General features: G+C 42.1%; 1 protein-coding gene across 5 annotated transcripts in view; it reads right to left on the bottom strand.

Moving 5' to 3' along the window:
• Positions 1–25859, bottom strand: part of RBM6 (RNA binding motif protein 6) — an 84051-nt gene that overhangs the window by 24889 nt on the left and 33303 nt on the right. For all 5 annotated transcript variants that reach the window (XM_040994506.1, XM_040994502.1, XM_040994505.1 and 2 more), the window contains one exon: positions 16642–16715. In XM_040994506.1, the coding sequence (XP_040850440.1) occupies positions 16642–16715 (74 nt within the window). The remainder of the gene's footprint in view (positions 1–16641; positions 16716–25859) is intronic.

Raw genomic sequence — 25859 nt, 5'->3', positions numbered from 1 at the left:
AAAGAATTACCTGCACTCCTATGTTTTTCTTTCTTTAAAAATATTTATTTTTATTTGTAAGTCATATTTTACAAAGAGAAAGAGAGAAGAGATCTTCCATCAGCTGGTTCATTCTCCAAATGGCCACATAGCAGGAGCTAATCTGATCTGGAGTGAGGAGCTTCTTCTGTTCTCCTATGCAGGTATAAGGGCCTAAGGACTTGAGCCATGTTCCACTGATTTCCAGTCTGCAAGCAGGGAACTGGATTGGAAATGGAGCAGCAAGGACATGAACCAGCACTCATACAGGATGCCAGCTCTGAAGGTGAAGGCTTAGCCTACTACGCTCCAGTGCCAGATCCATGGTTATCTACTCTTAATTGTCTAATATCTACAATCTTCAGTACACCAGAATTTTTATTCATCATTTGATTTACTTAGTTATTAAGCTACTCGACCAAAGGTACCTTCGAAGCCACGAGCCTGATCAACCATGTTTTGTTCTTACCCAGCCACCACTATTTGGGAAGTAAAATCAAAGTCACTTTATTGACAGTAGTATTAGATTAAGTCAGACACAAATCTGCTAAAATCCTCTCAATCCCTATGTCCTCAGTTGGCAGTCACACAATTGTGTTCCTAAGTATATTTCAAGGGGTCTAAATACACAGAGTTACAAAAAGCTGTAGATGTTTTTGCCCCAGACTAACAAAGCAAACCTCTTATTCTTTATCTCAGTGAGAAAGAATTTCATAGAGAAAGAACTTTGGTTCGCTAGCTTACTTCCCAAGCGGCCACATCGGCTGGACCTGAGCTGACCTGAAGTCAGGAGCCAAGAGCTTCTTCCAGGTCTCCCACGTGGGTCTGGGTCCCAAGGCTTTGGGCTGTCCTCAACTGCTTTCTCAGGCCACAAGCAGGGAGCTGGATGGGAAGCAGGGCTGCCAGGATTAGAACTGGCATCCATTTGGGATCCCAACGTGTTCAAGGTGAGGACTTTTATTTATTTTTATCAGAAAGTCAGATACGTACTTGGGGAGTGAATCATTGAATGTAAGATCTTCTTTTCTGTCTTTCTTCCTCTCTTGTATATCTGACTTTGAAATAAAAATAAATAGGGCCCAGCGCAATAGTGTAGCAGTTAAGGTCTTGCAGGTAACTCCCTGCCATTATTACATGTATTCTAAAGATCCTAATACTACTAGAAAATGTCTTGTCACGATCAAAGAAAATCTTTGATCTGTAATCTTAGAAACACTTCCATTAACTTAGCTCCTGAAATATTTAAAGAAAAGATATGTCTGTCATAAGATTCATAACATTCCCCTATTCTAAATATACATAGAATTGGCATTTGTGGAAAAATAAAGAAAGAAAATTTAACAAGTAAGTAGGCAAAAAAATAAATGCAATACTCTGGTTTTACTTTCCACAATGGCAGCTACCAATGATCAGTTGTCTTAAAATATTAAATAGAAAAATTCACAAAAAAGCAATTCCTAAGTTTGGAGCTGTACACTATTCTCAGTAGCATGATAAAACTTTCCACTATTCTGCCAAATTAGACCAGCACATTCATACCATATTTGCTTTCTGTTCATTAGGTTACTTAGTAGTTGCGGGAGATCTACTATCTCAGCTGGAGGATCAGCTTACTATGCCACTTTGCTGTCCCCTAAACAACAAATGTTTTCTAAGCAGATGACTATTGGCACTGGTTTTAGCAGTGGATAAATCTAGTAATGCTCTCACAAAGACTACACTTTGAGTGAGAATAATAAACACATCTTGTAACAATAAGAAGCATTTTATAACACTGCTGGATGTCAGGAGACAGGGACAGTGAGAAACTTCATGTCAAATGGCAAATTGCACAGGTCCCTAGATTAAATAAACAAACAAATAAATAAGCCGAGTGCTGCACAGACAACAAACCTGAATGAGAACCAGAGAGGTGAGAGTCACAAGCCACAGTTACAAAATATACAGAAGTTGGCTGGGTGCTGTGGCACAATAGGACAATAAGTTCAGCTGCTGACGGGATGCCCATCTCCCATCTCCCATCTCCCATATTGATGTGCCTGGTTTGTGTGCCAGCTACTCGGTGCTGCATATTCAGTTACTTGTGAATCTACCTGGGAGACAGTGAATGACAGCTCAGGTACTTGGGAAAACCAAACAGTTTTTCTTAGCTCCTGGTTTCAGCCTTTTCAACCCTGGCACTTGGGAGAATGAGTCAAAAGATGATTTTGTCTCTCCACCTCCAACCCTTCATTCTAATTTAAAGTAAATAAGTCTTAAGAATGTCCATAAATGGGGCACAGTGCAATAGCTTAGTGGCTAAATCCTCGTCTTGTATACAACAGGATCTCATATGGGCACCAGTTCATCTCCTGGCTACTTCAATTCCCAGTCAGCTCCCTGTTTGTGTCTTAGGAAAGCAATAGAAGATAGCCCAAAGTCTTGGAACCCTGCATCTGTGTGTGGGAGACCTGGAGGAAGCTCCTGACTCCTGGTTCCTGGCTTCAGATCAGCTCAGCTCCGACCATTGCAGCCACTTGGGTAGTGAAACAACAGATGAAAGATCATTCTGCCTCTCCTCCTCTGTGTAAATCTGTCTTTTCAAGAAAAACAAATATTCAAAAATAAAAATAAAAATGAAAACAACTGAACAAAATTTGCAGGAGTCAAGAAAAGCAATGCTTTTCCTTTCTTTCCCCTTTTGGTTTCTTTGGAAATGGCAGTCCTGGAGTCTAGCCGGACCTTGAGTCGCGGAGGTGGGAGTTGTCCAGTTGTGTCCCCTACAGGTTTTGGAGGATGGTCATTTGAGAGCCTTCCAGAAACCTCTGCCTGTATCAGACTTTTTCTAGAACTCAATGATGGCCTTTGGCATCAGAAGGTGGTCTATGCTTTCATGTGCACAGGCCCAGGTGCCTCAGGATCTCTGATCTCAGGGACTAGATCCTGTGGATATGAGTCTCCACCTTGCAGAAACATTGCATGTTAGATCACATCCTTTATTTACTCCAGTGCAAAGGAGAAGATCATATCCAATGCATAAAATAGGCAAGTCTGTCTATTCCAGAAAACCAACTGAAGACTTCAAATATCTCTCCAAAAGGCAAAAAGAACCCAACAACCTCTTAGAGTAATGGGAATATGAGGGGGTTACAAATACTGAAAAGCGACCGGAAATTTTCTGTCTTGTGAGATGGACCTTTTAGATGATATAGGGATAGATCTCAGAATTAGCAGAAGTCAACAGAAGATGAGATGATGAATCTGCATCCTTCAACAACCCTTCAAATTAGGATGGGAAATATCTGAGGACAAATGAAATGGGATAAATAATAGCTAGCTTAGGATCAGGAGTTGGAAGCCACACACCCTTCCATGTAATCCTTTCTGCCTGTCAACCAAATGACCCTTTCCCCAGAATGTACTTTCCTTCACCTGGGACCTAACCCTAACCACTCCCCATTCCAGGCTCCTAAGAAGCCTAGCAAAGGGAAGGGTGCTCTCTTCCCAGGGACACTAGATGGAAGATTCCTACCATCTGTGGAACATGAAATTAAGCTAGCATTAACAGGCTAGTCAAATTGGTACTTCTATAGATCCAGATCTCTTCTCAACAGTCTACATCAAAGACAAGCTCAAAATGATACAACAGCTCAGCTCTGGAAGACTGAGCCACAACATCCACCAACAAATGCAATGGCCAAGACTAGGGGGCAGACTATACCACGTAGGGGCCTAGCATGTGTGAGATCTGGGTCTGGGAGCAGCATTGGTAGGGGGAGTTAAGAGGACACTCCTGCTGGGCTGTGGTTCCCACTGATGAGCACAAGGACCAGGAATGGGAGCAGACCTGGCTGACCATGGGCTGGGCCTGGAAGTGTACCATACTGGTCTAGGCTCTAGTACCAGCTGGTACTTATGAGAGCCAGAGCATGAGGCAGGCAGGGCTAGGTTACAGCACCCCCTGACCCACATGAGAGACGGGTCTGGGGATGGTCAGGCAGAGCTGGTGTGTAGCAATCATCAGTGAGAGCCAGAATAGGTGTGGGCTGTTCTGGCAAGGCTGCAATACCTGCCAGTGAATGTTGAGACTGGAAGTGGGCCAAGATAGGCTGAGCCAAACATCCATGAATGTCTGCGAGATCTGCAACTGGGAGCTGGTCTGGTAGGTGAACTTAGGGAACTCCTCTGTTAAGACAGCCCTGGCTGGTGAGCACAAGACCCCATGCTGTGGTAGTCCAGGCCAGACTAGGATATAGTGGGTCAGGTCTGGGGGCAGGGTAGGCTGGGCCAGTGTGAGCCAGGATGGGATGTAGGCCAGCCTGTGTTGCGATGCAACACCTGACAGTTCGTTAGACCTAGAGACAGTTCGTTGACCAACCCGGGCTAGGCTAGGCTGCAGAACCTCCCAGCGTGAGCTGGGACTAGGGGCAGGTCAGCTGGAACCAGGCTACAACACCCACCAGTGAATGCCAAGGCACAGAATGGGCAACAGCACTCATCGGCAGATGCAAGATCCCAGGCTGAGAGTGAACCTGGTTGGGGGTGTTGGGGGAGAGCTGCAGGGAATCCCTTGCTGGGCCACTGCTCTCACTGGGGAGCATGAGAGGTGGGACTGGAGGCAGACCAAGTTGGGCAGGGCTACAACAATCACCTTGTATGCAAGCTGGGTTTAGGGAAGGTTAGTTAAGCTAAGCCACTGCATCTATTGGTGCATGCAAGAGCCAGGGTTAAAGAGCCGACTGGCCAGGCTTTTCTGCAGTATCAGTTGCCAAGTGCCAGGACAGAATACAAGTTCTGTCACACTGAACTGCAGTAGCCTCTGGAAAGTGCAAGACCTGGGACTAGGGCTACAGAGAAACTATGAGCACTCCTCTGCTGGGCTGCAGCTGCCACTGGAACACATGAGAGTCAGGGCTGGCGGCAGACCAGGCAGGACAAGGCGGCAGCATCTATGTGGACTGTGTCATGAGAGGTTAGGGTGGGCTGAGCTAAGTTGCAACATTCATAGCTGTATTTGAGAGCCCAAATGAAATGTGGCACAGACCAAATTAGTTTGCTGTAGATACTGGCATGTGCAGGAACTGTGGCCAGCGGCAGGCCTGGTAGGCGAGGTAAGGAAATGCCTCGACCAGGCTGCAGTACTCATTAGTACACTTAAGGGCCATATCTGTGGCAGGCTGTGTTGGGCTGGGCCACATCACCTATTGGTTTGCATAGGACTTGGGGCTAGGGACGGAACTGACTAGGCAACAACAATCACCAGTGTGTGCATAGCGTGATGAGGGTGATGGAATGAACTGAAACTAATACTAGCTGGCACATGCAATAGTCAGCTATGAGATCATCCCAGGTAAGATTTATTGGGACCACTGGACTCAAAATTCTGGGCACACGGAAGATCACAGGATTTGTGGTCTGAACATGGACTGCACACATGTGTCAGGACGGGGCCTCCTCAACTGCTGATGCCTGTGCAGTGGAGAGCATTCTTTTTTTTTCCTAAGGTAGCTTAAAGACTTTGTTTTATCATATATTTACGACTGGGTTTAGGTTTAGGTTTACAGTCCCTGTTAGGGTTGGTTCTAAGTTTATCATTCAGTAGACAGCATTCTAAGGTGCATGTGGGGGACAAGACGACCAGCTCATTTAGGCCTAGAGGATGTCGAGTGTCATATCAGGAGATGGAACACAGAATAGGTTAGACAACTCTACTGCTTGAGCTTTTGCGGCAAGGGACTGGGTAGACTATTGTCAGCAAACAGACTTTGGAAGGGTTTTCTCAATCTAAGAGCAATGAAACTATCAGTGTCTCAGAACAAGCAAAACTAATTAAACAATATCCTTAGAACATTCTTCTCCACATTACAGTGTCAAAGACATTAAATAGACATCTCCCATCCCCAGGTATTGATGTAGTTTGACACATAAGTGCATCTCCCCTCCCCCCAATACAGGAAAAAAGGAAAACTGGAAGTATTTGTTTCACCCACTGTCCCACATGCCTCAACCCTCCCCACCCCAAATTGGTGGTTCTCATTAGCATGCATCTTTGTCAACTGTATGGACAACATCAAGAACAAAATAATTAAAATAAAACAAAAAGAGACAAATTAGTTCAGTCATCAACACAGCCTTCCTGAGCTTACATCTGCTGTAAGTCAGGACTCAGAATAATGTATTGAAAAAAGTTATAAGGGGCCTCGCAGCTAGGGTCCTCGCCTTGAAAGCACCAAGATCCCATTTGGCACTGGTTTGTATCCCAGCAGCTCCACTTCCCATCCAGCTCCCTGCTTGTGGCCTGGGAGAGCAGTTGGGGACAGCCCAAAGCCTTGGGCCCCTGCACCCAAATGGGACACCTGGAGGAGCTCCTGGCTCCTGGCTTCGGATTGGTGCAGCACCGGCCTTTATGGTCACTTGGGGAGTGAATCATTGGATGGAAGATCTTCCTCTCTGTCTCTCCTCCTCTATATATATATCTGACTTTGCAATAAAAAAAAAATCTTTTTTAAAAAAAGGTATTCAAATATTCCCTATATAGCCCAATTTACTAAGATTCACTGCCTTGCATGTTTTTAATGACAAAAGAAACCCTAAGTGTCCATCAATAGAGCATGGATAAGAAAAAGAAGTTGTAGGGCTGGCACAGTGGCTTGCAGGCTAATCCTCCACAGACAACACTGGCATCCTACAGAGGTGCCACTCTGTGACCAAGTTGTTCCACATCTGATCCAGCTACTTCCAATGGCTTGGGAAGGCAGAGAAGGTCAGCTCAACCTCTTAGGCCACTGTATCCATGTCAGAGTCCTGAAAGACGCTCCTGCCATCTGGTTTTGGATCAACTCAGCTCTGATCATTGAGGCCATTTGGGGAGTAAACCCAGCAGATGCAAGATCTTTCTTTTTCTCTATTTCTCTGTAAATCTGCCTTTCAAATAAAAATAATCTTAAAAGGACCGGCAGCGTAGCCTAGCGGCTAAAAGTCCTCACCTTGAATACGCCGGGATCCCATATGGGTGCTGGTTCTAATCCCGGCGGCCCCGCTTCCCTTCCAGCTCCCTGCTTGTGGCCTGGGAAAGCAGTTGGGGACGGCCCAAAGCTTTGGGACCCTGCACCCACGTGAGAGACCTGGAGGAGGCTCCTGGATCCTGGCTTTGGATCGGCATAGCAACGGCCGTTGTGCTCACTTGGGGAGTGAATCATCGGACAGAAGATCTTTCTCTCTATCTCTCCTTCTCTCTGTATGTCTGACTTTCTAATAAATAAATAAATCTTAAAAAAAATTTTTTTAAAAACCAAAAAGGCCCGATGCAGTAGCCTAGCAGCTAAACTCCTCACATTGCATGCACCAGGATCCCATATGGGCACTGGTTCTAACACTGGCAGCTCCACTTCCCATCCAGCTCCCTGTTTGTACCTGGTAAAGCAGTTGAGGACAGCCCAAAGCCTTGGGACCCTACACCCGCATGGAAGACCCAAAGAGGCTCCAGGCTCTTGGCTCTTGGCTTTGGATTGGCTCAGCGTGGGCTGTCATGGCCATTTGTGGAGTAAATCATCAGATGGAAGATCTTCCTCTGTCTCTCCTCCTCTCTGTATATCTGACTTTGCAATAAAAATAAATCTTTTTTTAAAAAAATTAGTAAGCATAATTTTTTAAAAACACTCATTTTTTTTTTTTATTTGAAAGGCAAAGTTACAGAGAGGTATGGAGAGAGAGAACAAGATCTTCCACCTGCTGGTTCATTGCTCAAATGGTTAAAATTGCCAAAGCTGAGCTGCTTAGAAGCCAGAAGTCAGAAGTTTCCTCCAAATGGGTGTAGGGATCCAAATACCTGGAGGAATCCTCCACTGCTTTTCCAAGCCATTAAGAGGAAACTGGATCAGAAGCGGAGCAGCTAAGATCCAAACAAGCCCATATGGGATAGGCACCTCAGCCAAGGCTATAGGCTGAGGATTAACATGCATACCACAGTGCTGTCCCCTAAGCATGATTTTTAAGTCCTGGGACTCTTCACTTCCAATCCAAATTCCTAATAATATGCTTGCGAAATCAGTGAAATATGGCCCAAGAGCTTGGGTCCATCACCTACATGAGAGACTTCAAAGAAACTCCGGGATTCGTCATCACCTATGATATCACCATCCATATTGACACAGGTTCAAGTCCAAGCTGCTCCACTTCCAATTCTGCTCCCTGCTAAGTCTGAGAAGGCAGCAAAGGGTAGCCCAAGTCCTTCTATTCCTGCACCCATGTGGGACACTGGATGAAGCTCAGAGCTCCTGGCTTAAGCCCACCTTAGCCTTGGTTGCTTGTAGCCATCTAGGAGTAAACAAGAAGGAAGAGCTCTCTCTGCCTCTTGCTCATACTCTCTAACCACAAATTTCAAATAATTAATTATTTCAAACTTGGTGACAAATAAGAGATTTACCAAACACTGGTTCACTCCCCAAATGGATGAAATGGCCAGAGCTGAGCAGATCCAAAGTCAGGAGCCAAAAGCTTCTTCCAGGTCTCCCACGTGAGTACAAGGGTCCAAGGACTTGAGCCAACTTTTGCTGCTTTCCCAGCCAGTAAGCAAGGAGCTCAATTGGAAGCAGAATGGCTGGGACATGAAATAATGCCAGGAGTAGGGAGCAAGCAAGTGGGCCATCATTTGACTGCTTTCCCAGGCCATTAGAAGTCAAAGGGTAGCCGAGTATCAGTAAGGAGAGCTATACAGAGCACAGTGAGTGTAGCTAGTAATAATACACTTGCTATGGTTTGGATGTGTTCTAAGGGTCCTTGTGATTAGAAGGATGGTTCCCAGAGTAGCAATACTGTAACCTCTGGCAGACAGAGCCCAATGGGAAGGTCCTTAGCTCCCTTGAAACTTTTTATACAACCTGTTTGTAAGTTCTCAAAAAAATGGGGGGGGGGGGGCTGTTTGTTTATTTTTATTGGAAAGGCAGATTTTACAGAGAGAAGTGACAGAAAAAGATCTTCTACCCAGTGGTTCTCTCTCCAAATGGTGCAATGGTTGGAGCTGAGCAGATCTAAAAACAGGAGCCAGGAGCTTCTTCTAGGTCTCCCATGTGGGTGTAGGGACTCAAGGCTTTGAGCCAACCTCTACTGCTCTCCCAGATCATTGAAAGATAGCTGAATCAGAAGTGGAGCAGCCAGGACAGGAACCAGTTGCCCATAAGGGATGTCGGCACTGGCAGGCAGAGATGGAGGTCAGTTCAAGTACCAGCACTTAAGTTTCCCATCATTTATCCTGGAAAGTGTCAGGTGATGATGGCCGTAGTAGTTGGGTCCCTGAAAAACCCACATGGTAGACATCGATGTATACTCGGCTCCCGGTTTCAGTGTGGCCCAGCCTCAGCAGAAGAAGATCAAGGTACGCTGCTATATCCTATCACTGCTCCTTCTCAATAAAAATACTAAGTAACAATAACAATAAATAGGAATTGTTAAATAGTCTGGAAGCTTTCTGTCAAGGACCATTTGGGTATTTCTGACATCATTTGTGGATCATATAACATAATCAACTTTAAAAAATTAGCTTGAAGGCTGGTGCAATGACGCAGCACTGGTATCCTATAGGGCACTAGTTTGTTTCCCACCTATTCCATTTTCTGGTTTTTTTTTTTTTTAAGATTTATTTATTTTTATTGGAAAGGTGGATACACAGGAGGAGAGACCGAGAGGAAGAACTTCTGTCTGATGATTCACTCCCCAAGTGGCCACAACGGCTGGAGCTGAGCCAATTCGAAGCCAGGAGCCAGGAGCTCTTCCAGTTCTCCCATGCAGGTGCAGGGTCCCAAGGCTTTGGGCCGTCCTCGACTGCTTTCCCAGGCCACAAGCAGGGAGCTGGATGGGAAGCGGGGCCGCCAGGATTAGAACCAGTGACCACAGGGGATCCCAGGCACAAGGCAAGGACTTTAACCACTACACTATCGTGCTGGGCCCCTATTCCATTTAACACAGCGCCATGCTAATGCACCAGTGAAAAGAGTGAAAGCCTAAGGCCCCAGGCCTATGGCACCCCTGTAAAAGACCTGGAAGAAGCTCCAGGTTCCTTGCTTTGGTCTGGCCCAGTTCTGGCTGTAGCAAAATGCAATGGAAGACATTTCTCTGTGAGTCTTTTATCTCTGCTACTCTGCTTTCAAGTGAATAGTTTTTTTTTTAATTCATTTTTATTACAAAGTCAGATATACAGAGAGGAGGAGGAGAGACAGGAAGATCTTCCGTCCGATGATTCACTCCCCAAGTGAGCGCAACAGCTGGTGCTGCGCTGATCCAAAGCGAGGAACCAGGAACTTCTTCTGGGTCTCCCACATGGGTGCAGGGTCCCAAGGCTTTGGGCCATCCCTGACTGCTTTCCCAGGCCACAAGCAGGAAGCTGGATGGGAAGTGGAGCTGCCAGGATTAGAATCGGCGCCCATATGGGATTCTGGCGCATTCAAAGCAAAGACTTTAGCTGCTAGGCCACGCCACTGGGCCTGAATAGTTGTTGTTGTTGTTTTTTTTTTAAAACAAATTAGCCTTCTATAATTTGTTGAATTCGAGTCCTGATTGAGATTGTTTGCAAGAACCAGTTCAGACCGTATCATGGAATTTATATGACCCATCAACTGGATATTTCCCATCCCTGCATCCACAAAAATATATCCTTTTTTTTTTTTTTTTAAGCTCTGGGTATCAAACACACAAGATATTCAAAATTTACTATGTCAATAAAGGGTTGTCATTGTGGCACAGAACGTTCAGATACTCCTTGCAATACCAGTATCTCATGTCAGTGTGGTTAGAATTCCAGTTACTCCTTCATTTTTTTCTGTTGTTGTGGGTTTTTTTTTTTTTTAAGATTTATTTCTTTTTTATCAGAAAATCACATATACAAAGAGGAGGAACGAGAGGAAGATCTTCCATCAAATAATTCACTCCCCAAGTGACAGCATCAGCCAGAGCTGAGCAAATCTGAAGCCAGGAGCTTCTTCCAGGTCTCCCACGCAGGTTGCAGGGTCCCAAAGCTTGGGGCCGTCCTCGACTGCTTTCCCAGGCCACAGGCAGGGAGCTGGATGGGAAGTGGAGCTGCCGGGACTAGAACCAGCACCCACATGGGATCCCGGCATGTTCAAGGCGAGGACTTTAGCTGCTAGGCCACCACACCAGGCTCAAAAAATGTTTTCACTTTTTAATAATCACATGTAAATCAGTAATTTGTATAATCACGATGAAAATTAGTATCCAACACAATTTTTTCTTACAAAAAATAAAAAATACACATTAAAATAGATGTGACAATACTGAGAAATGATGTTAAGACACATGTGCCAAACACACACACACACACACACACACACACACACACACACACACACGCACACACGCCTTGGGACTAAAGTTGTGGCACAGTGGGCTACAACACCTCCTGAAGTGCTTACATCCCATTTGCATGCTGGGTTGAGTCCTAGCTGCTCCACTTACCATATGTACATATTACTACAACACACAGAGAAAATCATACTTTCAGTTTACAATAAGTTGGGAAATAAATTATTTCAACTGATAGAAACAAACCATTATTTATAACAAAATAATTATAAATCTATCATAAGAGACACACTGAAAGGTCCTCTTAAAACTCTTAATCAATAGGGCCTAGTGCGGTAGTCTAGTAGCTAAAGTCCTCGCCTTGAATGCACCGGGATCCCCTGTGGTCACTGGTTCTAATCCTGGCGGCCCCGCTTCCCATCCAGCTCCCTGCTTGTGGCCTGGGAAAGCAGTCGAGGACGGCCCAAAGCCTTGGGACCCTGCACCTGTGTGGGAGATTTGGAAGAGCTCCTGGCTTTGGATCGGCTCAGCTCTGTCCATCATGGCCACTTGGGGAATGAATCAATGGAGGGAAGATCTTCTCAGTCTCTCCTCTTTTGTTTATATCTGACTTTCCAATAAAAATAAAATACACCTTTAAAAAGAAACTACCAGAAACAGAGGTTTATTTTTCAAATTTAAGAGATGCATCTTCTATAATCAGAGACATAGTAAACCAGGTTTTGGATTTCATAGTTTGAAGTCTTAAAGCCACAGAGGTAATTTCCAGCACTTGCAACCATATTCCACACAGTGTTATTGTTTGCCTTCCCGTCTCTTCAAACTGCAAAGCAAAAAAAAACTCTTGTGGAAGCCTGGAAGCAGTCCCCTAATAATCAAGCCAAACCAACAAGCTAAATGAGAAAGACAGTTAAAATAAAGCAACCTCTTGGGAACTGCCACCAAATTAGCTTTAATCACTTACTCTATTAAGTAAGCCAAGACCAGAGCTGTTGAGACTTAAGATCTTGTATTCACCAGATAAGAAGCTGTGGTGATGACAGAAAACATGTACTCAGCATTCCCTGGACTGCCAGACCTTATCTTCACTAACTCAGTTAATCCTATGGGCAAGAAAGGGGATGGGCCAGGCCAGTGGCTCAACTTAATAATCCTCCACCTCCAGGCATAGCATCCCATGTGGGTGTACTTCATGTCCTAGTTGCTCCACTTCCCATCCAGCTCCCTGCTTGTGCCTGGGAAAGCAGTCGAAGATGGCCCAAAGCCTTGGGACCCTGCACTCGCGTGGGAGACCTGGAAAGAAGTTCCTGACTCCTGGCTTCGGATCAGCAAAGCACCGGCCATGGCGGCCACTTGGGGAGTGAACCATCGGACGGAAGATCTTCCTCTCTCTCCTCCTCTCTGTGTATCTGCCTTTTCAATAAAATAAATCAATCTTTTAAAAATATAAAAAATAATAAATAATTTAAATATCTTTAAAAAAAAAAACTTCCTAAAAAAAAATCCATGAAATGGAAAGGAGCAGATAGATGGTGGCCCACCCAAACGCTTGAGCCCTGGCCATCCATGTGGGAGGACCCAGATAGAGTACTGGGCTCCTAACTTCAGCGTGGCCTAGTCATTTGGCGTCATTTGGGGAGTGAACCAGCAGATGAAAGATTTCTCTGTCCCTATTATACTGCCTTCCAAATGAATAATTAAACCTTAAATAAATAAGCAGATAAATAAACAATTAAAGAAATAATGATTATGGCAGCACTGTGGCAGAGCAAGTAAAGTTGCTACCTGTGGTGCCAGCATCCCACAAGCATGGTAGTTTGAGTCCCAGCTGCTGCACTTCTGATCCAGTTCCTTGTTAATGCTCCTGGGCAAGCAGCAGAAGACTATCCAAGTGCTATGGCTTCTACATTCATGTGGGAGACCTGGATCAAGCTCCTGCTGCTAGCTTTGGACCAGCCCAGTTTGAACTATCACAATCATTTGGGGAATGAACCACTGAGTGGACGATTTCTCTTGGTCTCTATAACAGTGCCTTTCAAATCAGTCAATAAACCTTTAAAAACAGAAAATAAAGAGTAGACAAAAATTTGGCATCTGTGTGAATGAATACTCCATGAGATCCACAAGCACCATATAATCTTTCTGTCCTTTCTCAGTATGAGGTTTTATCATCCCAGAAGGAAGGGGCTAGCTGGTAAATATACTTCTGAATAGAGTACCACACAGTACTGTATGCATAAAGATGACTACTTACTGAAACCGTGTATTTCACAATTAAAGAATACTGCTTTGTTCTAATGTCCCATTTCCTGGATAGCAGTCATTCATTGGGGATATGGAAGCCCTAATAGTATATTTACATAGAACGACTAGGAATGGCTGGGGAGAAAAAAAAATCAATCTGTAAGTCTATAAATCATCTTTTTCCAATGCTCCTTGTTTGAGTTTTTCTTCAGATGTGGCTCCAACAGAAAGGCAGCATAAGGATAAATCTAGGGGAAAAAAAGCAAAACTGCCCTGGTTTTACTACTAGTGACACTATTCTTCGGGAAGTCAGGTTTTGGGGCTTTTGTGTGTATATATATACATTTTGCGTTTCTGTATATTTTTTGATAAAATTTACTCATGTTTCTCTGAGAGGCAGATTTATAAAGAGAGAGAAATTTTCTATCTGCTGGTTCACTTCCCAGAAGGCCACAAGGACTACAGATGAGCCGATCTAAAGCCAGAAGCGAGGGTGCTTCTTCTGGATCTCCCACACAGGTGCAGGGACCTGATAGGAACAGTCTGGTTATAAGTGTTTATTTACTCCCGTCTACATGTACACTGCTCCATCAATACATACTTAAATGGGTATAGATAAAAATGAATCCATGGGAAATAAGAGTAGTATTATTATCAATAATCTTAATTATATCCTTAATATCACTACACTTTTATCTGAGATTGATGACCCAGAAATAGCTGTAATAATAGACTTTTTCTGTAAGTTATGCTGTGACTTAATAATGGATATAGTATGTATTCTGGAATTTTTGAACAGAGGTGACTCCATCCTCCTAAGCTACTGGTGAAATGGGGCCTCCTCTCCTATCACTCCTGTCAAGAAACTCCCATATATGCAAGCCCTCCCTTATTCTTGTCAAGAAGCTCCAATGTGCGTAAACCGTCTTCTATCACTCCTGTTACAAAGCCCTAACATACGTAAGCATGTCATAAAATACAAGCTATGTTAAAGATGATAAAAGAAGAAGAAAATGTGTCTTGATAAATATGTAAAAAAACATGTTTTTCAGAACTAAGAGAAAGCAAGTGTGGCTGATACATAACGCGTAATAACCAATCAAAATGTTGTAACAACTGCTTGCCTGACCCCCTCAATTGTATAAAAACCCATGCCTTGATCCCAGTCACAGAAGCCAGCAGGCTCCCACTAGACCGGAGCCAAAGCCCTTGGGCTTCCACCCGAAACTTGCAGGCTCCCATGAGGCCGGAGCCAAAGGTCCAGCAGGTTCCCACTAGGCCGGAACCAAAGCCCAGCAGACTTCCACAAGACCGAAGTCAAGGGTGCTCTCGGTGGCTTCCCCCGTCCTGTTTGGTGTGTGTTCACTTGAATAAACACTTGATTGCAAAGCATCCACTCTCTCGACTCGTGGCATTTGTTTGAGTGACCGGGCTCGGTGTTTGCGACAGGACTCAAGGGTCTGTAACATCCTCTGCTGCTTTCCCAGGTTACAGGTAGCAAGCTGCATCAGCAGTAGAGTAGCTGGGACTCAAAACCAGGACCCATCTAGGTGGCTGGCACTGTAAGCTAGATTTTTTTTTTTTGTAAGCTAGATATTTTGTCAGGATTCTTTGTTGTAAAGAAGGGGCAATTAAGTTAAACACTAATATTTTTAAGATTAAACATTAACTAAATCTTTTTTAAAAAGCATTATTACTCTAGGAACAACACAACTGGAAAAAAGTGTAAAAGAGATGAATGGCATCTGCCATGATTGTCCATTTATAGTTTTATCATTCATAATATTTAATGTAGTCACAAAAGATTTACTGATTATTCATTAATAGGAAAAACTGCTTACTAATTAGTATTCTCAAATTTGGACAGATTATTAGAATGGAATCAACCATAAGCACAGATTGGAATCTTCATTCTTCCCTCCAAAACTGGCAAGTCGTTTTGTTTCTGATACATAACTACCATTTGTTAAATGACCAATTCAGTGATGAACAATGAACCACCAGAAATCTGTCAAAACAAGGCAATATGCTCCCAATCAAACCATCCTCTGAAGATCAGACAGTCATTATATTACTAACAAAAGACAACGATACATCAGAAATCTCTAATTACTGCCAGCTTCTCAAGCACTTCAAGCATGTCATCTCCACATCCATAAGGGGAGAGCACCACCAAAGAGAGGGAGAGTATAATAACTTTTGCTGAGTACAACAAACTGACAAATGGGTATTAGACTTCAGAAAGAATTCTTCCGTAATCACTGCTCTTCTCTAGGAGAACCTTTGTAAGATTTGAGGCTTACTGCAGTTGCACTATCCTAACTGTAGGCAGTGGATACACAAAAACCAAACTACATCTCTAAACTACTTTTTCCCACTTTATAGATGGAAGAACTGACATACCTCAAAGCAAGCCACTTCCTTTAAGGAAATACCATGGTAAGAAGGATTCTATCCATTAGGAATTCCTCCCCCAAAACTGTTAGGTCAAGTAAAGACAAAGATGGCAATTCTACATGGCAAGCTGTATAACTCCAGATGGTTCAAACGTAAAGAAGGACAGATTCAAATCCACCAGCTCTGACCATATGCAGCCAAGGACACAATTCCAACTGGCAAAAAGCAATGACAAACAGACACAACAACTCATTCCTCCCCAACAGCTTTCCTTGAAAAGTAGCACATGCAGGCAGAACCTCACTGCCAACCAAGTCACATCAGTGGTCTTCAATCTACGTTTGAGACTAATTATTGTTCTTACATTTCTAACCAGGCAGAACTTGGACCACAATCAAGGATCATACATTACATCAGGATGCTCATCTCAGTCGCATTCCAGAGAGACACACTTCAGACCTGTCATCTTTTTCCATCTACTATCTTTGGAATTTAGTCCAACTGCAAATGGGCTAGTTTTTAAAATATGTTTTTGCCCATTAACTCTCCCAGAGAAAACCTTTGAATGGAATAGGATATGCTCCAAAGATAGATTTCTATATCTTTCCAACGTGACACCATATGAAACCCTCCCTCCCCATAATAACAAATAAATCCTTCCAGCATCATTTGACCGAAGTATAAAGCAACCTGGTTGGCCTCCATGCATCCGATGGCATCTTCCAAGAGTGAAAATTCCACGCAGACATAGCCATAGTCGTAACCTGGGGACAGCATTTAAATACAGACGGGAGTGGTGTTAGTGCCTTATAAACACAAAAGATACACTTAAATCCCGTTTCTGAACCCCTTAGATACAAGCCCTCCCAACTAGACCCTCCCTCTCTGTACTAAGTAAAGCTGCTATCCCAAACAGAAAAAAAGTACTGAAGGAGAGTATGAATGTGTCTGGACTTTGAGACTCATCCCAAAATGGCTTTTTCTATGAACCAAGAAGATCCTTTGCCCTCTTTAGTGCTGGTGACCTGGTGAGGGTGCCGCAGAATTGGGTAATCCCACAGAATGCTCATGTGGGGCCCCAAACATAACTATAGGCTGAATCTTCTGGAAATACATTCAACAAGAAAAGGAAAGTATCTGGGGGAAAAAAATGTATCCAGAGAGAAGGAGGAGAAGCAATTATCCCAATTCTATGCTAATAGTCACCACTTTTCAAGCAGAAACCACCTTCAAAGACAGAAGTGCTGACAGATTGAGGCAACTATTCTGTTTGAATGCCACAGGAAACTTCTGGTTGGCAGGGGACAGACCATTTCAGGTCTCCTCTTTTTCTTGTTTCAATGCAAGTCATAAATCAGCTAAAATTTGTATGAAAGAAAGAAGGTATAAAAGCAAAACTAAATAAAAATAGATGGGTCCAAAATTATGGACTGGTACAGGCTGGGGGAAAGAGTAATTATTAGCAACCAACATGTTCAACATGTTCAAGAACGGTACACAGTATTATTACACAAAATATCCTTCATCTCACTGCTGAGCAAGTGTCATAATGCAACGCAGGCCTGAGACTCTCATGACCCATGAAGCTGTGAAATCACAGAATTTACAGACTACAGCATCTAATGTTAATCCATTCTGCAACTTGGAAACTGCCACACATGATCACAAAAACACACTTATCAATACAGTTGTCCCCAAGCACCTTAAATGCTTCACCCACTGACTCACATCTTTAGAAGTAATACTCCACAAATGAACAGCAAGTAAAAGATGCAACAGGAGAAATAAAACCCAGGGGGAAAAAAAACAACACAAAATCTGACAGGTTTGAGCTTAGAGTACTTGTAATAGGAAGCTGGTATTTAATCAAGGTATCAACAACTAGAAAAACTAGGGCAACAAAAAGTACAATTTAAAGACCTCAAATTTGGAGGAATGGGTTGGATTCTTACATGGCATGAATGGTTTAATATGCTTTATTTTGACAGTAATAAATTTTTATTTTATACTTATTAAATATTTCAAGTTTTCTATGACATACTGTAATGGTACAGGCTGATATTTACTTTGCATTTGAAGGGATCACCAGGAAGAAATAAAGCTACCAGAAATCTTAGTACCACCTTAGGCTGAGAGACAGATTTTTCCATTGCAATTATACAGTTGTTTTTTTTTTTTTTAAGATTTTTTATTTATTTTTATTGGAAAGGCAGACATACAAAGAGAAGAGGAGAAACAGAGAGGAAGATCTTCCGAGCACTAATTCACGCCCGGAATGGCCAAAACGGCTGGTGCTGCGCTGATCCAAAGCCAGGAGCCAGGAACTTCCTCCAGGTCTCCCACATGGGCGCAGGGTCCCAAAGCTTTGAGTCTTCTCTACTGCTTTCCCAGGCCACAAGCAGGGAGCTGGATGGGAAGTGGAGCTGCTGGGATTAGAACCAGCACCCATATGGAATCCCGGCACGTTCTAGGAGAGGACTTTAGCCACTAGGCCATGGTGCTGGGCCCCAATTATACAATTTTAAATAATATAAATTAAAACTGAACACTCCAACCTGTTTAAACTGACCACAACATGTTTCTTCTGATTAGTAATTTTGAAGAAATAAAAATAGTTTAGCCAAACAATGTACATACTTATACATTTTCCCTTAACACTGGATCATGTTAACATGTTTTCTTACTTAATTAATTTTAAATGGATTTTGTTAACCAAACTGAGTGAACACCTGACATATGAAACATTCTGTACTTTGTAAAGGGCTGTGAATCTTCTTGGAAAACATAGAATAGCAGAAAGAACAGTGGTCCTTGTTATCAACAAATATCTACGGTAAACAATTATAAGTCTGTAACTGGAAAAGGCAAGCCATCATGGAATAAGAAAACACAATTTTGTGCTGTTTGGAGAACATATCAAAGGAATGCTCAGATATGTGGAATGCAACCCTTTCTATTGCAACCAAAAAAGAAACCATTGGAAAATAATACCAAATTGGAACAACCCTAGGTTGCCTTTCAATGTCTAAAGAATTAAAAACTGTGGCCCAAAAAAGCACATAATCTGTGGATAAAAGATTCTTGACAACATTCATACTTCACTAAACAACACACAGACTCTGATATTAAAGTCACACGTTAGAGAAACATGTATTATGGGAAACAATATGAGCATTTAATAGCAGCTCTATACCTCAGCCCTGAAACACCAGATGTTGACATTGTACTACAGACTTAATATTGAATTCACAAGCCTGGGACCGGTACCGTGGCCTAGTGGCTAAAATCCTCTCCTTGAAGGCGCCAAGATCCCATATGGGCACCGGTTCGTATCTCAGATGCTTCACTTCCCATTCAGCTCCCTGCTTGTGGCCTGGGAAAGCAGTCGACGATGGCCCAACGCCATGGGAACCTGTACCTGCATGAGAGACCCCAAAGAAGCTCCTGGCTTCGGATTGGCTAAGCTCTGGCCATTGCGGCTACTTGGGGAGTGAACCAGCGGATGAAGATTCTTCTTTATTTCCTTCTCTCTGTATATCTGACTTTCTAATAATAAGTAAATCAATCTTCAAAAAAGAATTTCACAAGCCCAACACTCAATTTCTTCTACTTGAAACTTTAGCTGCCAAACAAGAACATACTTAGGCTACAACTGTACATCCTAAAACTAAAGAAAGTAACTAATATCCACTCCAGGCATTTTATGTGTTTGAGACTCATGGTTATATCATAAAGATTTTGAGAAACTGTCGCCATATACAATATTAAAATAAAATTTACATGGAATTTGTTGGTAAAAGGCTTTAAAAACTTTACACAGAATGATTTTAACCTTCATAAGATTACTTGTCAGTTAAATATTATTGATTTAATCCACGACAAAACAGGCAAAAAGAACCTGACTTAAAATTACAATAAGTAAGCACTAATACTGAGCATCAGATCCAGGAAGTCCAAATTCTAACTAATGCGGTTATTCACTATTCTATTGAACTAGTCATGTCTTAGTAAGATTCTAGGCGGATTTAAATAACCTGAACTGCAAACTCTACAAAATCAAGAAATATGAGCCCAATACAATGTCTCAATTGACTAATCCGTCCCCCCCCCCGCCCCCACTTTCAGGTGTCAGCATCCCATATGGGCACCAATTTGTGTCTCAGCTGCTCTACTTCACATCCAGCTCCCTGCTTATGACCTAGGAAAGCAGTACAGGATTGCCCAAGTCCTTGGAACACTTATGAGACCTGGTTTTGGATTGGCTCAGCTCAAGCCACTGCAGCCACTTGAGGAGTGAATCAGTGAGTTGAAGAGTTCTTTCTCTGCATCTTCCTCTCTCTGTAGATCTGCCTTTCCAATAAAAATAAATCTTAAAAAAACAAAACTTGACCATACTGGGTCTCAAAAGTCTTCCAGAAAGACAAAAATTAAAGTCTTACTGCAAATGAGGAAAATAGACTTGGTATAGTATATTTTAAAAAGCATTAATAATGAATTTAGCCTTAAAGACAAATTTGTAAAATGTATATATAAAAAAATTGGAATTAAAAACTTGGAAGTTAAAAAGTCACCAGGTAAGAAAACCATGCACTATCAAAACCATAATTGAAGATCCCAAGGTGAAGAACAACATACCATCTTTCAATATAGGTAAGTCCAACATTGCCAGTTTTTCCTCCAGCGTTGCAACAGATCACATTTCCTTTGGTTGACACCAGATGCAGAGCTGGGCTTGCATTTAAAGGCCACAATGTGTGAAAATTCATTACTTTAAATTATAGAATCATAGCCAGCACAGTGAATGCGCACACTCAGAGAAACTTTGAAATAGAGACCAACTAAAGCCATAGTCAAGTCTCATCCAGCCCCACTTTGGTGCTACTCCATGGGGAGGAAAATAGGTTGTAAGGCAGGAGGGAAGAAGTGAGGAACAGGATCTGAGCAAGCACAGTGAAATATACAAAATCTGAAAATGCACGTAATGCAACACAACAATATATTAATTTGATTACAGTAGTTGTATTGCTGTAGAATAATAATTAGGAATTATGTCCTTTATAATTCACAGAAAAGACCCTGTAGGCAAGAAAGACATCCCACACACAGACCTATCTCTACATTATGAAAATAATTAACCCATCACGCATTCAAAACTGCTAGAATTTACTAGGAGTCAGAATGTAAACTCAATGAAAATAGTTCATAAACAAATTTTTACCATAGAGAATAACAACAAATTGCATTTTTAAAACCTTGTTCTTTCACCATCCCTTGTTGGCTAGACGACTATATCTGGTAGGCTGATGTGCCTTTGTGCATATTAATATACCTACTAAAAAGTTCATGTACATATTGCAACAAGGTGGAGGAATCCACCATGGGGTGAGGGTACGGGGAGGGGTTGGGGGAATCCCAGAGCCTACGAAACTGTGTCACAAAATGAAATGTAATTTAAAAAACAAAATAGTGCTTCAAAGATCTAACTTAAAAAATGGGTTCATGCAAAGATGGACTTACAATGATACTGTTCACTATATCTTGACAATAGGATGCTGGACTCTGCCATTGTCCATGCCCGCAATGATAATGATAATAATAATAAAATGTAAAAAAAATTTTTAATGGGTTCATGTTTGATATACAATTTTTTTTTAATCCAGGGCATCAGTTTTACACACAAAATTTTAATATATTTTAATGCAAAAATATTAAACAATCCATAAAATCATTTTAAAACTATACGTTTTCCATGATCTTCTAAACTAGTCTCACATGTTAAGTATTAGTTAGTTCATGTGTGTTACATTAAATTTAATTATGAATTAATGAATGTCACGATATATGTAAATCCTTTTATGTTAGTAATATAATGTGATATAAACTGAAAAAAAAAAAGTGCAAATGCAGCTCAGTGTGATGGCTGAATGGCTAAATCTTTGCCTTGCAAGTGCTGGGATCCCATATGTGCATGCCCCAGTGCTCCAATTCCCATCCAGCTACCTGCTCATGGACTGGGAAAGTGGTAAAAGATGGCCCAGAACCTTGAGACTCTGCAACTGCATGGGAGACCCAAGAGGAGGTTTCTGACTCTGGTCAGCTCAGCTCCAGCTGCTGCAATTATCTGGGAAGTGAATTAGCAAATGGAAGATCTTTTTCTCTGTCTCTCCTCTTTATAAAATCTGTACTGACTTTCCAACAAAAATAACACATAAATCAAGGAGAAAAAAAAAAAGTATTCCTTGGGCTGACATCATGGCTTGGCACATTAAGTCCCCACCTGTGGTGCTCGCTTTGGCAGCACATATACTAAGTCTCCATGTGTGGTCCAAGCATTCCATAAAAGCTCTGGTGCTGGCTGCTCCACTTTCAATCCAGCTCTCTGCTAATGTGCCTGGGAAAGCAGCGGAAGATGGCTCAAGTGGAGAATGTAGGACTGTACCCATGCAGAGACGTAGAAGAAGGTCCTGGCTCCTAGCTTTTTAATCGGCCAGTGTAGCCATTTGGGGAATGAACTGAGAGATGGAAGATCTCTGCCTCTCTCTGAGTAATTGTCTTTCAAATTTAAAAATATATTTATATTTTAAAAGTATTCTTAACTGCATTTTCTAATTTAAATTCATAGACTTTGCAGAAAAATAAATGTTCTTTAGGCTTTTCCTAGGAAATTAAGAAGAGAACCAAACAAGGGAAGGAAAATCTATGAAGGTAATAATAAAACTTAAAAATTTCTACATTTTCATTAACCATTTGGTTGGCTATTTCCCAAAAAGGTGTCTGTGATAAAAGCTAACCTGATGGTTAAACAACCATGTAAAGATAATCAATAAATATATATACTTCTTAATGGAGCCAGCATTGTAGCACAACATATCAGGCTGCCTACAAAGCCAGTATCCCATGGGCATTGATTCAAGTTCCCATGGCTTCACTTCCCATTCAGCTCCCTGTTGACGCACCTGGGAAACCAACGGAAAATGGCCCAAATCCTTGGGTGTCTGCACCCACATGGGAGACTTGGATGGGTCTCCTAGTTCCGGCTGGCCCAGCACAGCCATTGCAGCCACTCTGAATGAACTCGAGGATAAAAAAAACTCTCTCTTCCACTCACCCCCTCTCCCATCGCCCTCTGCCTCTCCCAAAGAAATAAAAGGCTTTCAAAGAAATGAAGGGAAAAAGAAAAGAAAGCCGCAGTAGAATATATCCAATCCTAGGACTAACTCTTCAGTCTCTGTCCCTAGAAAAATTGACTCTGTGATGCTGATAAATATTAAGTGCAGATCCTCCAAGTCAATTGTTAGTCTAAACAGGCTAAGCTTTCATAGCAATTATAATAAATATTTGTTTTGGTTAATAAGATGAACAGCTGTACCTTCAAAATAAGCTAGAAAAAATAAACAAATCCAGTTAACTTTCCTATTAGAAATTATTGGCTGTTAAAAAAAAAAAACAGAATATATACATCAACTATAAAATGTAAAAGGAAGAATCAGAACTTATGCATGGAGGGAACTATACAGTTTCTTAACTGAACTGGTATATTTGATAGATTTTAAAGGGCTTAGTTCTATAGGTTTGGTTTTGCTAATCCCATTTCTGTGGGATAGAATTTTAGGATAAAAGTAAATATTACCAAGTTAGCAAATTTAGCAAGCCAAACAGAAGTGATCCAGTATTTGAATTCCTAGAAGACTATGTCAGACTTCTAACAGGTACTTTGTTCTATTAAAACTTCAAGTGAAGCACTGGCAGCTTTCATTAGAAAAATCAGAAAAATAAAAATTTTATATCAAGCTACTACTCTGGAAGAAAATAATTTGGACCAAGCACAATGGCCCAGTCACTAAATCCTCAACATGCAGGTGCCGGGATCCCCAACGCTCTACTTCTCTTTCAGCTCCCTGTTTGTGGCGTGAGAAAACAGCCTTAAGACCCTGCACCCACATGGAATACCCAAAAGAAACACCTGACTCCTGACTTTGGATTGGTTCAGCTCGAGTCATTTCAGCCACTTGGAGTGAACCAGCAGATGGAAGATTTTTTGTCTCTTCTGTAAACCTGTCTTTCCAAAAAAAAAATAATTGGCCCACATAACATCCATCCCATATAAGCACTTCCAATTTGTTTAATTTTATTTTTAAAGACCAAAAATAATTCCAGTGTCACTCCATCCTTAAGGTGATAGTCTAGGTCTAGGATATTTGCTAAAAAAACTCTAAACTTACTCAACATTTCAAATTCACTGGCAGTGATGGTGCTAAGACAATAGCATCCCTGCCCTAGGGAGAAGTCACGACTATTACAAAGAGGCAGAAGCCACCTTACAAAGCTATGTAAGTTAAAAGGGGGAACAACTCTTCTTCAAAGAATCAGTGATCTCATTCATTTTTTGTGCACTTAAAAGCAAAGAGAACAACAACAAAAGCCTGCCAAATGATTTTCAGGAGTAACAAAGCAGCTTTGCAAGTCTGCTTTTCCCTAAGCAAAAACACTTTAAGATAATGCCAGCATGGTGGAAGGCTCGCCCTCAACAAAATTGGCATCAATGCTATATAATAAACTTCCCATGCAGAGAGGTGACACTAACAAAAGTTAAGTCCCAGATTAGGGACTGGGGTTCTATTATTTATCTCCAATGCTAGCACTCAATAGTGCTTAGTCAATCCTAGATCAATCATAATGAGCAACACAGAGGGAAATTTAGTATAGTAAATGCACAAAAGTGCACTATACCTAACTTTTCATGGGACCAAGCCACAATGATTCCTATACAACAGGAGGTTTTAGAAGTAATGAACTTCAATACTTCTGTTACATAGTTTTTTTTTCCTGTTACATAGTTTACCAAGCACCAGAGTTCAAACAATTGCCTCTGTGTTATTGCTTCTCAAACATGTACCACTATTACTATTCACACTTAAGCAGCTGAAAGGCAGGCACATATTTCCTCATACTAAGAATATACCTGCTTCCCCCTATAGATCACAAGGTTATTTTCACCTTTTTTAAAGTTTTTGTTGTTGTTAAGGCAGATCAGATTTACAGAGAGAATGAGAGGTAGAAAGATATTCCATCTGCTGACTCATTCCCCTCGTGGGCAATGGTCGGAGCTAAGCCAATCCAAACCCAGGAGCTTCTTTCAGGTCTCTCACACAGATGCAGGTTCCCAAGGCTTTGGCTCATCCAGCAAAGTGGAGCAGCCAGGACAAGAATTGGAGCTCTTGGGCCTGGCGGCATGGCCTAGCAGCTAAAAGTCCTCGCCTTGAACACACCGGGATCCCACATGGGTGCTGGTTCTAATCCCGGCAACTCCACTTCCCATCCAGCTCCCTGCTTGTGGCCTGGGAAAGCATTTGAGGACAGCCCAAAGTCTTGGGACCCTGCGCCCACGTGGGAGACCCGAAGAAGTTCCTGGATCCTGGCTTCAGATCAGCATAGCATCGGCTATTGCGCTCACTTGGGGAGTAAAACATCGGATGGAAGATCTTCCTCTCTGTCTCTCCTCCTCCTCTGTATATCTGACTTTCCAATAAATAAATAAATCTTAAAAAAAAAAAAATGGAGCTCTTATGGCATCCTGGCACTTGCAAGGTAAGGATTTAGCCATTGAGCCATTGTACTAGGCCCAGTTATTTCCACTTTGGGAAGAAACATATGACCTATTTTCTCATTGTCTTAGCCCTAGTGCAGAAGGCAACTCAACACTGTACCATCTGTGAGTCTGGGACAATTCTATAAAAATGATTATTTCTAAGCTGAAAACTGTTCAGGATAAAAGCAAATCACAATGGTCTAGTCACTTATCTAATCCAGAAATAAACAAGCATCCAGAAAAGTAAGACAAATGGCACAATAACACTCAAAACTTGACCAATCACAAATCTACGTATACAGGCTACCACTGCCAAGAT

Source organism: Ochotona curzoniae, unplaced genomic scaffold (assembly GCF_017591425.1).
Source record: "Ochotona curzoniae isolate NIBS_2020 unplaced genomic scaffold, NIBS_Ocur_1.0 contig_908, whole genome shotgun sequence".
Taxonomy (NCBI): Eukaryota; Metazoa; Chordata; class Mammalia; order Lagomorpha; family Ochotonidae; genus Ochotona; species Ochotona curzoniae.
This window is presented reverse-complemented; position numbering and strand designations above follow the sequence as displayed.